We start from the raw sequence: 15566 nt of genomic DNA, 5'->3' as shown, positions 1-15566 counted from the left end.
GTTTCTGACGGCACTGATTTTTTTCCCCACTGCATTCTGTTAGGGGTTTAGGGGGTCCGCAGGAGCCCCGGCAACTGGACCAAACTGAAATATACATATATACAGTATATGGGTCAATGACGAATAAGGATTTTCAACAGGTCAACTTTAAAATAATAAAAAAAAGAATATCTATTGCAGTAGTTCAAACATTAAGAATGTTGTATACACATAAATTCATATAAAACTTTTACATTAAGTGATTTTTGTCAAGATGAATTGGCACTAGCCTTAAAAAAAAAGTCATGTGGTGCAACCATGATTCATATTAAAATTAATTAATTTACTTAACATCTTGACACCTTTTTTTTTTTTACAAGTTTTCAGTATTATACAAAAATGGTTATTTTAATGGTCGCGTCACATGATATTTCATAAAATGGACATCAGTCAAACTTTGTTTGTATATTATGATGGAAATATAAATACAAATGTGTTTCAATCTTACACACTACAAGACATTTTGGAAATCATGCCAGTTAGGTCAGAAGATTGATTTAAATACATTTAGAGTGATTTCAAAAAAGTTTTCAAAACAAGAGTCCTGGTTGGACGGTCGCACCACATGACATTTTGATGCTTAAACAACAACAAAATCCCAAATAACTAGTATTTTTTGTAAAATTCAAGTGAGTCCATATGTGGGACAGGTAGGTCATATATATGGTATTTTTTTATCCATTTAAACCTTTTTTGAATTGAAAAAAAAATCTGTTTTTCGGAAAATATAGGCGTCACGTAATTGACCCATATATATATATATATATATATATATATATATATATATATATATATATATATATATATATATATATATATACAGTGTATACAGTATATACAGTATGTATGTATATACAGTATATATACAGGTTTCATTCTGTTGTACCTTTAATCTAGAGTGGTGACATTTTTTTTTTTAAACTTTATTTAGCACAAAGAATGTACAGATCAAGGCAGGTTGAAAAAGGTATAAAATTAGGAAATAATTGCAGCAACAATGCTGAAGATAACACATTCACAGAAGAAACAAAAACAAACAAAACAAACAAAAAGCACAAGGACAGCAAGGTACAATAAAATCAAGTTATGGATAAGTACAGTTTCTTGGCAACCCCATTCATATTATCAATCTTTTTCATAGATTTAAAGTAGTTGGTAAATGTAATGTAAAAATATAGTAAAGGAGGGAGTATTTCCACTCCACTTACAAGTGTGAATATGATATTTACCCAAAATAAACACCAGGTGGATAATGTTTGAATATTTAGGATCCAAGTTATCCATATAATAAATAACAGGGACTGGTGACATGCGCAGTTACAAAAAAAAAAAGGCACAAAGCTTCAACACGTGACGTCTGCAGGTCAGCCCAGAATCTGCCCGGCGTCAGCACCACAGCACCCCCTAGTGGGAGGTTTGTGTTAGTGCAGGGACAGTTTACAATGGCTGCTGTCCCATTTAATATTCACAGTACTGCCAACACCGTGGCTCAGATGGCAGGTGGCTGATTATGAATCGTTTCCTCTTTTTCCTAGTTCTCTCGGAGACCACAGATACGACCGAAGAGGAGTGGCAGTCAATCGCTGACCTGGCAACAGCCTGCCGCAGCATCCTGGAGGCCTTGTCCCGAGAGGGTGAGGAGCACGCACCTCTGCTTGGCTGTTATCATGGAAAATGCAGATGCAAAAAATGCAACAAAAAATAAATAAAATATATATATATAAATATATATGATATATATTATATACTAAAAATGCATATATATATATATATATATATATATATATATATATATATATATATATATATATATATATATATATTCTATAGGTTTTTACCAACATATTTTACCAACCATTAATATATATGCAGACAAAAAAATAATGGAAAGTGCAGTACACATTCTGAATTTTCTTACTGACACTGCAGTTCATCAGAAAAGGAGATGGACCCCCCCCCCCACACACACACATTTCAATCCTGATTTTTTACCATCCAATGGGATGTCTTTGTCTACGGAAGAGTATTAGGGCCAGGCAGGAGAAAGATAAAAACAATATTTTAGAGGACTTTTTTTTTTCATTATGCACTTCGAGAAAAAAGTCGAAATGTTGAGAAAAAAGTCAAAATTTCAGTTGTGTTGACTATTTGAATTATGTTAGGTTGGTAACAAGGTTCAGAATACAATAATTGGCTTTACGATATTGATTTGAAACACGTATCACACATATGCAGTTGCATAACCTCAGAAACGTCCCCTTAACGTTCCACTCCAAGGATGTAAGTTAGTTACGGCTGCTGCTGCAGAGCTGTCAGTCGCTCTGCTAACTGGATTAGATGGGCCAGAGGAGACATTTACACTTTATTCACCAAATTGTATTTCAACAATTATCTTGACATTTCAACTTTTTTCTCGAAGTGCACAATAAAAAAAAATCTTCCCCTCTCAAATATTTTTTCTCCTGCATGGCCCTAATACTCTTCCGTACTTTGTGTGTATTTTTGTGAAAAAAATAAATAAATAAAATTAAAAAAAATAAGCTTGTGGGCATTGTTGTAAATTGCAGCTCTGATCTTCAGCAATAATTTCCGCGGCCTCTATGTTGAATATTTCCATGGGTCAGGTGAGCTGTACCTGCTCCCATGCAGACGGTGTCGGTATCTGGCTGAAAATGGGTGACAGGACTCGCCAAATGTCCAGACCTCAGCCCGACTGCAATGCTTTACATAAATAAACAGATGCCTGGAGCCAGTCACCGCACTCACGACCAAAATATGCCAAGGTGCCAGAAAACCATGTGTAAACTATGTAAAAAAAGAGGATCTGCACAATTGGATCAATGCAAGAATCTTTAATAAATCAACCAAGCTTTCGGTCAGAAGACCTTCATCAGGGTAATAGTCAGCACATGAGTTCAGTGAACAATCTTATGTGGTTCATCAAGGCAATCAGCAGCACCTGCTGCACCACTCCCACCAAGATGGGAGATGTAGTTCAGAAGCAGGAAATGTAGTCCTCTCTACAAAGCTATAGAGTACAAGTAAAATGAACATTGCACAAGAACCATATGCTGACAACAACAACAACTAGACAAAAGAGAAAAAGACTAAACCATAGAGCAGGGGTCACCAATCCTGGTCCTCGAGGGCCGGTGTCCCTGCAGGTTTTAGATGTTTCCCTGCTTCATTGCACCATGATACAAGTGACTGTGTCATTAACAGAATTGTGCAGCCCTGGATGACAAGCTGATGATGATGATTAATTAGAATCAGGTGTGTTTAAGCAGGGAAACATCTAAAACATGCAGGACACCGGCCCTCGAGGACCAGGATTGGTGACCCCTGCCATAGAGAAAGAAAATGAAATATATATATATATATATGCCACTCAATAAAGGGTGAAGACACTGCATAAACATCAGGCAAATCGTCATAAAATGCAGTGCCCTTAGCCCTACCATAATAGGTCCACGACAGATCTACAAAAATCCATATCATAGCAAAACACTCATGTCAAACTCAACATTTTGTAGATCTGTCGTGGACCTATTATGGTAGGGCTAAGGGCACTGCATTTTATGACGAAAGCGAGTGGTGCAGCACAGGTGCTGCTGATTGCCTTGATGAACCACATAAGATTGTTCACTGAACTCATGTGCTGACTATTACCCTGATGAAGGTCTTCTGACCGAAAGCTTGGTTGATTTATTAAAGATTATTGCATTGATCCAAGTGTGCAGATCCTCTTTTTTACATAAACAGATGCCTAAAAACCCCAATCAGCTGAAGCAAAACTGGAGAAACAAATGAGCCAAAATGTCTCCACATTGATGTGAGAAACTGATGAATTCATATGGGGACTGATTACTTCACCTTGCTAAAGTTTCTTTAAGTGGATGCACATGCTGTTGAATCATGGGGATACTTAGTATCTGTCACATTATTTTTTTTAACTGCACTTGTATGAAAAACATGCAGTGAATGATGAAAAACGGTAGATGTTCTACCGAGGTTGTATTTACCTAATATTAGACACTATGACCCAAGTGAACTTCTGAGGCCTGGATGTGCAATAGCACGTTAATTAAAAAGGGGCTTTATTGCAGCAGTTTGAGCAGGACTTCATACTTATTTAGATCTGAAAATGTCCCAGTGCTCAAGGCCAGAATCTGACAAATGAAGACCACGACTGTCCTGCAATTAAACTTCCAACACCTTTAGGATGAAATAGGAAAGTGACAACAAGCAGTGTCTGCTTTCATTCATGCTGAATCAAGAGTAATCTTTGAAACACCTTCAGAGAACAAAAGGTTGTTATAGCATGGATTTGAAACAAGCTGTTTAGGTGTCTCCGTTTTTCTAGACATGTAGGCGTGTTTGACATACAGTAGAAAGGACATTTTTGCACAAAGGATCTGCACTCTACACGATTGTGTTGCTTTATGGAGTAAATAGATAGCTTCATGTTCTCCTCTGAAGATAAGCTCCCTGTTTGATGAAAATGTATAACCGTATTATTGGATAATGTTCCTTATTACAGACCGCAAAGCTGGAGACTCTTCTCAAGCCGGAGCAGACCAGACTGACGGGAGACTGAGGGACTCAAAGGACAGGTGGGTCGTCTGGAACATACTGTACCTAAAGATGAAGCTTTATTGTTCTACAGCTTTGTAGTCAGCCTGCCGTGTCTGGGTCCGTTCCCTCGACTGCGTAAGACTCACTGCCACGAGCATCTCTCTGTAAACCCACGGCTCGGATCCGTTTTAGCTTTCTTTTGTACTTTACTCGCCTCAGTTTTCTCTTCCAAGCATCATTTTATATATATATATATATATATATATATATATATATATATATATATATACATACAGTTTATCTCTCTCTCTATATGTATATATACAGGACTGTCTCAGAAAATTTGAATATTGTGATAAAGTTCTTTATTTTCTGTAATGCAATTAAAAAAACAAAAATATCATACATTCTGGATTCATTACAAATCAACTGAAATATTTCAAGCCTTTTATTATTTTAATATTGCTGATTATGGTTTACAGTTTAAGATTAAGATTCCCAGAATATTAGGTCAATAAAAGGCTTGAAATATTTCAGTTGATTTGTAATGAATCCAGAATGTATGACATTTTTGCATTACAGAAAATAAAGGAGTTTATCACAATATTCTAATTTTCTGAGACAGTCCTGTATATATATATAGCTATATATATATATATATATATATATATATATATATATATATATATATATATATATATATATATATATAAATGCCACCGCATCCCTGAAATGTTAACCTTAACCAAGCTTTTGTCAAGCACCCCTTCACCCTTCGATCTTCCATCTGCAACATCTTTGGGCTCAGAGGTAATAAAGAACATTTGCACAGTGAAACACAGAGACTCCCCAGAGTTTCAGATGTTTCTGATAGAAGGCTCCACACCAAAGAGCACAGAGGAGCTTCCAGACTGTTATCAGGTCCAAAAAGCAGTGGCAGTGATGGTACAGGGTTAGACCAGGGTTAGGGTTAGGGTTAGGGTTAGGGTTACCAGTGATGGTACAGGGTTAGACCAGGGTCAGACTAGGGTTAGACCAGGGTTAGGGTTAGGGTTACCAGTGATGGTACAGGGTTAGACCAGGGTTAGGGTTAGGGTTAGGGTTACCAGTGATGGTACAGGGTTAGACCAGGGTTAGGGTTAGGGTTAGGGTTACCAGTGATGGTACAGGGTTAGACCAGGGTTAGGGTTAGACCAGGGTTAGGGTTACCAGTGATGGTACAGGGTTAGACCAGGGTTAGACCTGCGCCCGTTCTAACATGCAGCACTAACAAGACTTTACAAACAATGCCATGTTCTATATCAGGGGACATCTGCCCCGTGTTCCACAGGGTGTAGTCAGTATTTGCATGTGTATTGATTTCAGACGCGTGCAGCCCTCTCCTGTAAGTAAAGTGATAGAGGGTGAAGAAGTTGAAATTGTTGAGTCCTATAAATATTTAGGCACTATTATTGACAACAAACTGTAATTTAGAAGAAAATTCAGACTCAATACATAAGAAAAGCAGCAGCAGCGCCTTTTTTGTCTTTGAAAACTTTCTAAATTCCAGGTGGATTCTTCCCTGATGACTATGTTTTATCGTTCTTAATCGAATCTGTTATCACTTTTTCTTTCATTTGTTGGTTTCAATCCTTGAAGGTCAAAGACAGAAACTTGCTCAATAAGGTTGTCATTCTAAGCAGTAAAATCATTGGGTCGGCTCAACAAACTTTACAAGAACTTTATAACAAACAGCTGATCAAGAACTCCATGTTGTCTGATTCTCACATCCCTTAATAAACACTTTCAGTTTCTACATCAGTTACTGCTTACACTCCATTTTGCAAAGACTAACAGATACAAACACTCCTCTGTTCCTCCGCTATTGTTCTTTTAAATGCCGGAAGGAAAAGGAAGTGGGTGAAAAGCCTTCCCTCTTAAGCTTAGGTCTATACTATGATGTGTAACCTATTGTAACTTATTATGTATATTTTATGTATATTTAACATTGTGTGCTTCTCCTGTCGCAAAACGAATCGCCCCCTTGGGGACAAATAAAGTAATTGATTGATTGATTGATCACTGCAGTGAGATGAAATGCATCATGGGATGACTGCGCTCACTCCGAGTGACTTTCTTGATTACCGTATTTTTCTGGACTATAAGCCGCTACTTTTTCCATAGGTTTTCAACCATGCAGCTTATACAAAGGTGCGGCTATTCTGTGGATTTTTCTTCCACCACTCGGGGCGCTCTAACCGGAATTAGAACCAAAACTAAGACAAAATAAATGCAAAGAAGAATACGCTACTTCTTCTTTAGCAGATAGAAGTAGAAGCAGATTTCAAACAGATAAATAGATAAATAAATACCGGTTATTTTCTCTTGGTTCTGTCCCGTTTTAATCAGCAAAGTTGCTGCTGTGTTATAAGACACTGTTAGGAAAGGATCTATTTAGGTACAAACATGTACATCATTTACAGTTCAAAATCCTTCTGTACATGTAGTAAATATCTAATCTAACAACATAAATATCTGCAGCTTGCATATCTTTTTTTTTTTTTTTAATAGAGCGGATGCGGCTTATATGCAGGTGCTGCTTATAGTCCAGAAAATATGGTAGATGTGTACGGTATATATTTACCTGTGAGGATGACAGGTTTCATTAGAGGGAACCTAAACAACGTCCAGTGCTCTACGGCCACCAGGGCCACAGCCTGGGAAAACATTTGTTGATTGAGTTGTTTGGAAACTAAACGGACCCCGGCACTTTAGTTTCTATTTATGCATCTGTGATTCCAAGCCCCACAGGTTCTGCAGCTGCTTTTGACATGTTGCTTCTCTCTGCTGCAGCGACTCTCCCGGCCACCTAGAGGAGAAGGTATCGCAGCTGGAGGCCATGCTGAAGAAGCTGCAGGATGACCTGCAAAAGGTGCTTTGACTTCCATGAATGTTATTCCCTGTGATAAAATGTTATCAAGCTGCACTAAAGAGTCAGCAGGTAGAAATTAAGTCTTTACTCTGCTCAGCTTCTGTCTCTGGAGCAAGAAGATTTCTATTTGGCGATTGCAGCTGTGTGTTTACAAATCTTTGCCGTTCGTGCAAACAAACTTCAAGCCACTGCTGACTCAGTAAAAAGATGTATGAAAGACAAAAACACTTTTAAATGCATTTATTTATTTATAATTTTGTGTACAGACACATTCTCAGATTGTTTTTTTTTAATACTCCAGTATGTTACATTTTTATATTTATTTATGAGAACTTCTTTAATGCTGTCATCAATACTTTTTTCTGCACATTTCCACCAGACGTAAGTCTGCGTTGCAATGCTTACCTGTCCTGTTCATGCCTCAGATTTTACTGTATGTGATGACTCAAGCTCTTCTTTTGTACCTGGATCGCAGCTGCCTTACGAAACAATTCTCAACACAAAGTCCACTTACATTTTCCACTTCTTTCATACACGATAAACTCGACTTTACGCAGCAGATGGAGTTGCTCGTTCTGCTGCAGACAAGTGGACCTTATGTTGAAAATCTTTTTTTTTTTCTCCCAATACTGTCTCTGTGTATGTCTATGTATGTACAAAGCATGATGTTTCTCTCAGTTCTATGACACATTTTCAACCGTGAAGTCCTCGAGTTACGACTGCAACTATAACTGTTTTCACCACTGATTCATGTGATGGATATTTTTCCACTTAGCAAATCATTTAACGGAGTTGATTAAACGGCAAATGAATCAGCTCTTTTTGACAATTCAATCAGTTATTCATTTAAAACTCAATTTCCAAAAAAGTTTGGATTCTGTGCAAATGTAAATGCTAATAAAAACATGATGCAATGATTTACTGAAAGTAGTAATGAAAATACTATTTTCAGTCTCTCATATCGTTGTTTAGGAACTTTGGCCTCGTTTATGACTTTTCATTGAAAACTAAGAGAAAAGACGGCTCTTGAACCGACCTAAATGAACAGTTTTGGTTGGTAACAAGCAAACAAAAGCTGGCAAGTTTCTGGGATGTGAAAAATGAATATGTCCAACTACAGATCAAATGCCGTTTTTTACATGAAACATTTTGCTATACGGAGTTCATGCTTAAATGCAGTTCCTGCGGCCACGAAACCAGCCCCAACTATCACATCACGAGACGTTTGTGTTGATGGGCTGTTTGATTTATACCACATGTGGTGCTCTGCATTATAAGCAAACATCCAGATTTTGGTTTCATATGTGCACATTACATTGTTTCAGAAGTGTTGTGATTTTCTCACATGCACCTTTTCAAACTTCAACTTTGCTGCTATTTCATTTTTTATAGAGAAAAGGGTTTCTCCTGGGATCATTCCAAATTAAAATTGACTTTATAGTTTAAAAAACATCTTAACTGTGAATTATAATTAATACAATTTTAAGAAATATAGAAAAACGACCATCCATTTCCTTCTGCTGGTCTGGGTTTGGGTCCTGGGTGGAGCAGCTACCTCCCCTCGCCCAGCCGCCTCCTCCAGCTCCTCTGGGAGGACACCGAGGCATTTTATAAAAACATCAAATCATTTTTTTATTTAAAAAAAATTAATACATTTTATAAAAAAAAATATGTTTTTTTTTTTTACTAATCTCTTTTTATTTGTTTTAAATAAAGTCCAAACTTTCTTGGAAATAACACTCTAGGATCCAACTAAATCTGATGATTTGCTACTTTTTTTTCTGTTTTATGCCATTAAAAAAAAAAAAAAAAATCAACTTAATGATGTCACCCTGGACATAAAAACTTGTGATTGTGTTTCCCATCAGCTTTGCCATTCTTTCAATGAAAAGTAATTATAAGACTGTACAGTCACAAAAATAATGGTTAGTTGCAGCCCCTCTACACACTGTAAGCGATAAGGTGCTGAGCAGCAGCCCTTAAAGCACTGATCTTAATAAACGATATGCAACCGTGAAGAATCCTCAAATGTTTGGTTGTGTTCACCTCATAAATGACTAAAACAAAGCAAATTTATTCTGTCTATCATATGATCCGTTCATTGACTCAATGTTTCTGCAGAGTTTTGGATTGTGAATTCGTTTTTTTTTTTTTTCCTCACTTGCTGTCTGACGTGCTGCCGGTTGTGTTTGTCTTCTCTCACGTTTACTCTCTGTTTACACGCACCCACACACGTTTCCCTCAGCGCCAGCACTGTACCTGTCGCCCTCTCCGCGCGTGCCTGCCACAGCCATCTGAGCGACAGCTTTTTGTTTTGTTGTGTGCCGATGTCTTCCAGGAGCAAGAGGACAAGGCGGTGCTGCAGGCCGAGGTGCAGAGCCTCCGGCAGAACAACCAGCGGCTGCAGGAGGAGTCGCAGACCACAGTGGCCCGCCTCATCAAAGTCACCGAGCTGCTGTGCAACGTCAACAAGCCCTGTTAGCTTCACGGCTTCATGCACGCACCCTAAAAACTGGCTTCTCCTGCTCAGCACCCTTCTCTAATCCATGTATAGCTACAAAAGTAAAAACACACAGCACGGCCTCGGTCCTGAAGTGTGGAGCGCCTGCTGGTGACGGGGTGTGAAAATCAGCACCTAAAAGAAAAAAAAAGAGAATAAGACATTATCAGCACCCTATGATGACATTCACAACTGACCAGAGCAAGCTGCTGTGTATGAGTGTGTGTGTGTGTAGGTGTGTGTGTGTGAGAGATGCTGTGATCCTTGTCTGAAATACTTGACAAGCTTGGCTTTGTAGCACTTAAGTATAAGAAGTGGCAATTAGGAGTGGGAGACACGGTATAGCATGCGTGGCAGTGTCTTGTGTGATATACAGGACTGTCTCAGAAAATTTTGAATATTGTGATAAAGTTCTTTATTTTCTGTAATGCAATTAAAAAAACAAAAATGCCATACATTCTGGATTCATTACAAATCAACTGAAATATTGCAAGCCTTTTATTATTTTAATATTGCTGATTATGGCTTACAGCTTAAGATTAAGATTCCCAGAATATTCTAATTTTTTGAGATAGGATAGGATGCTGCAACCTCTTAACTCCATGGAAGCGCTACTAAAGTACTTAACATTGTTCACATTATTATTTTCTTTTTGTTAAAAAAAAGATCATTCATGTGTAAAAAAAAAAAAAAAAGCACAATTATCTTCTTCTGAAATTGTATTAGCCTAAGTCCCACAATAAACATATATTTTTTACTGAGTTAAAAAAAAAAAAAATCAGGATTAAAATGTGTGGGAGTTTAAGATTAAGATTCACAGAATATTCTGATTTTTTGAGATAGGATATTTGAGTTTTCTTAAGCTGTAAGCCATGATCAGCAATATTAAAATAATAAAAGGCTTGCAATATTTCAGTTGATTTGTAATGAATCCAGAATGTATGACATATTTGCATTACAGAAAATAAAGGATTTTATCACAATATTCTAATTTTCTGAGACAGTCCTGTAGAGTCACCACCAATATATGTGATCAATATAATCAGTATCCTCTCTGGCAAGTCAGGCTCTGCCCGGCACCGCTGTGGAAGGTCGGGATTTAAAACAGCAGGAAAACAAAAAAAAAAGGAACGTGACAGTTTCAAAGCCTGCAGGCGGCCTCCTACTTCAAAACATGCAATGATGCTAACTGACTCGGCTCAGAGCAGCCCGTTACGTAAGGACATTGTTCTCTGCTCTCTTCACCTCTCTGTGAAGCTGTATTTAAAAAAAATGTCTTTAGAGAGAGAGACGAAAAAATGAGCAAATGGGACCTAAACTGGAAAAAAAAAAAAAAAAAAGAAGCGCTTGTCCTTCCTGGAGGAATGAAAGGCTCGTAGCTCTTGTGAAGAGAAACTCGGGCAGGAGAGAACGGCTGCAGCTTCCCCTTCCACGACTGTAGCTCTTCTAACCTCACTGTTGTAGCAGCCAACCCTGGAAAGATCTGCTCCCGCCGGCCAACGCACGCACGCACGCGCCACCGGGCAGCTTCTCTCTTCAGCCGGCGAAATAGCTTTAGCTGTGCCAATAAACCACCTTGTTTCCCGATAGTGAAATAAGGATTATTGTATTTAAAAGATGTTTTAGTGAATGGCAGAAATATTCTGCAGGTTACTGTTTCCGGGTTGATTGTTTGCATTGACGGTAGGGCTGGGCGATATGGACCAAAAGTCATATCTCGATATTTTCTAGCTGAATGGCGATACTCGATATATATCGATATTTTTTCTGTGCCATAATTGGGGTTTCCCCCAAAGCATTATAGCATAGCATCTTTGTTAGCTTCATTTTTTCTGAGGCAAACCCTTAAAAAAAAAAGTCAGTTTTAATACAAAGCCTCGTGCCAAATGTCACACAGGTTCCTTTATTAACAGAGGTCTGCACAATATCAAGATGTATAAAACAAATGAAATAAAATAAACTATAGAATAAAAATGCTTCTTGAATAAAATAAAACAAATATCCCTTTCCTGCATAACAATTAAATTAAAATACACTGTGCAATTAATACAATGTAGACAGTAACAGGCAGACTTTTCCACTGAGGTTGACAGTTGTGCAAAAAACAAAACATTTGTGCAAACCTCAAATAAAACATTCAAGTCAATTTGTCACAAAATAAGCTATATCAAAATTGTAAAAAAAAAAAATGATTTTTTTTTTTTAATAATCGATATAAATGATATTGTCTCGTACCATATCCCGTTTGAAAATATATCGATATATATTAAAATCTCGATATATCGCCCAGCCCTAGTTGACGGCCTCAGTGTGGTAGAGGTAGATGAAATCTCACCGTTCCACTCTGATGTGTTTGTGTGTTTCTGTGCCGTTCTTGCAGCTTTTTTTGATTGGTAAACTCAACACTGGACATGGCACATACTGTATCCCACTAGGCCTGCCCAGCTTGTGTGTCCCTCGACATAAGGAGGTGAATCAGAGCCCTCCTCCTCCCCCCAACCCCGACACGGCCTTACCTCACCTCGCCAGTGATGGGTCGTGCTCCAAGGATGCAAACGCTTCCTTCTCAGTGCCAACGAAAAGCCCGGCAGCTCTTCCTGAATCTCCAAACCACAAACTAAACTCAAACGAAACCGGATGCCAAATGTCTCTCAGACTCTTCTGTTTTCTTGTATAAACTTCCTCTTGTAATTTTATTTTAGAGTCACTGTGAATACCTGGTACCAGCATATTAAGATACGGTATATTCAGATTAAATTATGACTTCAACTTTACCGGTATGTGAAGATACTGTATGTACAGTTCAACTGTTCCATGTTAGTGCACTGGACATGCCCTGGTCGGACGGACGGACGGACGGACGTTGACCGCTGACTGATGTAGACAGGGAGACGTTGGTGTGAGAGTTTTACTCTGTCTTGTATATTGCTGTAGATTGTAGGAGGTTGGTTGAGCCTGGTGATGTGGTGAAGAACTTTTTCGCTCCCCTCCTCTGTGTGTGTGTACGTAGGAAAAAAAAAAAAGTAATTTATTAATCCTGCAAATGTGGACTTTCTTGTAGCTGTTCAATCTGGATGGAAGGTGTAAAAATCCATGCATCCATCCATCCTTCATCTCTTCCCACTTCTTCTTCCTATTCAGGGTCACAGGGATCTGCTGGAGCAGAAGAAAAGCCCACATGGGCTTGGTTATGAATTTCTTTTGTAGACAACCAACAATATGATCGGACAAAAATGAAGTATAATCTCAGTAAATGTCATATTCTCATCCTAGCATCAAGCTTTTTCAGCTACAGCTCTTACATCGTGAATAAGGTCTGACAACAACCATCAGGTATGCCTTAAAAAGTGAATCTCATTCAGAAAGAATGGTCCAACTGGTCGTACCGGTGTCACGTGAAGGCTTATACTTCTATGACTTTGTGCCTACCTGAAAATGTAATGTATATCAACCCTGCATAGCGATTTCATTTATTTGCCTTTCTTTGCACTTACAGAGGTTTTATTAGGATTATTGATACGTTTTGGCAGATGAAAGATTTTTCCGAGAGACGATCGCAACATCTGGTCTGACGTTCTCTTGGTGAGGAAACATCGTGGGGGATAATAATAGATGTTTGTTGTTGATCAAGCATCACTGAAGGCTCGCCACTCGATGGGTTTACACTGATTGTCAAAAGAACCAACGTACATATACATATATATGATTTTAAAAAGTGAATAAAAAAGGAACGTGTTTAAAACGACTGCGCTGAAGTCAAGTTTGGATGGAGATGGATGTGCTATCCATGCATGCTCCCCTTATTTAATCTATTTAAACACTGAGAAATAAATAAATGAAACTGAAGGTCAGAAGTGGGTGAAAGAATCTGTAATAATTTGGGTGTCACATGCTCCTTCAACTCGACCTCACTGGAAGTTCAACCGTTTCAACCTGCTCCCATGTAAAGTCTGTACAGATGTTTGACAAATATGCTCTAAGCAGATTATACTAAGACATTTGTTTCGCTGACTTTGGAAAATGAAGGAGTGATTGTGGAAGTTGTTTGTCATTCTTATGTTTTTTTTTTCTTTTTTAAATGTGGAGATGATGCTTTTTGGGGAGGATTATATTTTTGTTTATATTTTTGTTTTATATTGTTGACTTACAGGCAGGGCAGAGTTTTCATACAGAGAACAAAGACTGTCTGATATGTTAAGTTCTGTTTTAAAGGCAAGACCAGCATTAACATTATCACAGAGGACAAAATGTTCCGAGAAGGCAAATGGCTGATATAGTGGTAAATCTTTGAATTAGAGTGGGTTGGATTTCTGCTCCTGCCAGCTGTTTATTTGCACTCTTATTCCAGGTGTAAATCTGCCCCGCCGCCAAAATGAATCCGGACAACTCTGAGAGGATTTAAAAGCGCTGATCTCTTCAGAATCAAACTGCTGAGCTGCTCTAAATTTGATTTCTGTGTTCTTTGCATGACACAAAAAAATATTAAATCATCTTTTTATTTTTTTGGGGATGAAATGCACATATAAGTTTTTTTCTCTTTTTTTTTTTTAGTAATCAAGAACATCAAGGATTTGAATAAAAAAAAAATCACTTTCACTGGAGAAATAGAAGCTTTGAGTTGATGCAGTGTCAGCAGGAACTTGTGGTGCTGGTGGATTATAAGGTTTCAAGTTCTCCATGTCTTGCCACTGAAGGGGTTTAGCGTGTCTTAGACTAATAAGTTCTGCGACCGACACACCTGCCCCATCGGCTGCATCCAAACCACTGAGACTAACTGGTGCTGAGACAAACTCTGCTCCCAACCATCAAGTGATGCTGGTATTCTGTAAGACACGGCTCAGGTACTTTCACTTCCCACGAGGAACTGCAATCTGTTGAGTTTAGTGCTGTTGGTGTGACGTCCATCCAGCCATCATGAGGCCTCTCAGTGACGACACAAGTGCTCACAGTTTTTTCCTCTTTTCTACACTGTTCAAATACAATGACATCAATGCCACACAGATGGAAGAAACAAGTGAAATTAAAGCTGCAAGCAGCGATGAACGGGCCCTCGCACTCACGGACACCGCCCCCCATAAGCATATCAGAAATGACACCACCCACGACTCTCTATGTCAAACCATTCAAAAGTTATAGCAGGAAATAGGGACAACCAATCAGAAGAAGGGGCGGGGCTAATTAAGGCCAACTAAGCTTAAGGACTCATTACAGAGTCCCATGACACCACCCACGACTTCCTATGTCAAACCATTCAAAAGTTATGGCAGATAAAAGTATTCTAGGGGGCGCTGTTGAGCCGTTAGGCCACGCCCATTAATGCAAACCATGAAATATCAAATTTATCGCCAAGTCTGGCTTGCATGCAAAATTTGGTGACTTTTGGAGAACTATCAAATATGGACCAATCACATGAAGGGGGGGGCGCGCCTTTTGGCGTCTAGCGTCGCCACGGTAACACTTTTGAAAGAGAAAAGTAATGCGTGGTGTCGCAGGATGTAGACACACATTTTGATGTATAACACACCTGGGTGCACGTTACGG

At 38.5% G+C, this 15566-nt stretch overlaps 1 protein-coding gene across 1 annotated transcript in view; it reads left to right on the top strand.

Moving 5' to 3' along the window:
* The window catches only part of LOC133460149 (signal-induced proliferation-associated 1-like protein 2), a 38679-nt gene extending 28190 nt beyond the window's left edge, over positions 1-10489 (top strand). The window contains exons 13-16 of the mRNA XM_061740710.1: positions 1575-1673; positions 4580-4652; positions 7447-7525; positions 9864-10489. Of these exons, the coding sequence (XP_061596694.1) occupies positions 1575-1673; positions 4580-4652; positions 7447-7525; positions 9864-10007 (395 nt within the window). The 3' untranslated portion in view covers positions 10008-10489. The remainder of the gene's footprint in view (positions 1-1574; positions 1674-4579; positions 4653-7446; positions 7526-9863) is intronic.
* Positions 10490-15566: the final 5077 nt, after the last annotated feature.

Source organism: Cololabis saira, chromosome 14, assembly GCF_033807715.1.
Source record: "Cololabis saira isolate AMF1-May2022 chromosome 14, fColSai1.1, whole genome shotgun sequence".
NCBI classification, from domain to species: domain Eukaryota; kingdom Metazoa; phylum Chordata; class Actinopteri; order Beloniformes; family Belonidae; genus Cololabis; species Cololabis saira.
This window is presented reverse-complemented; position numbering and strand designations above follow the sequence as displayed.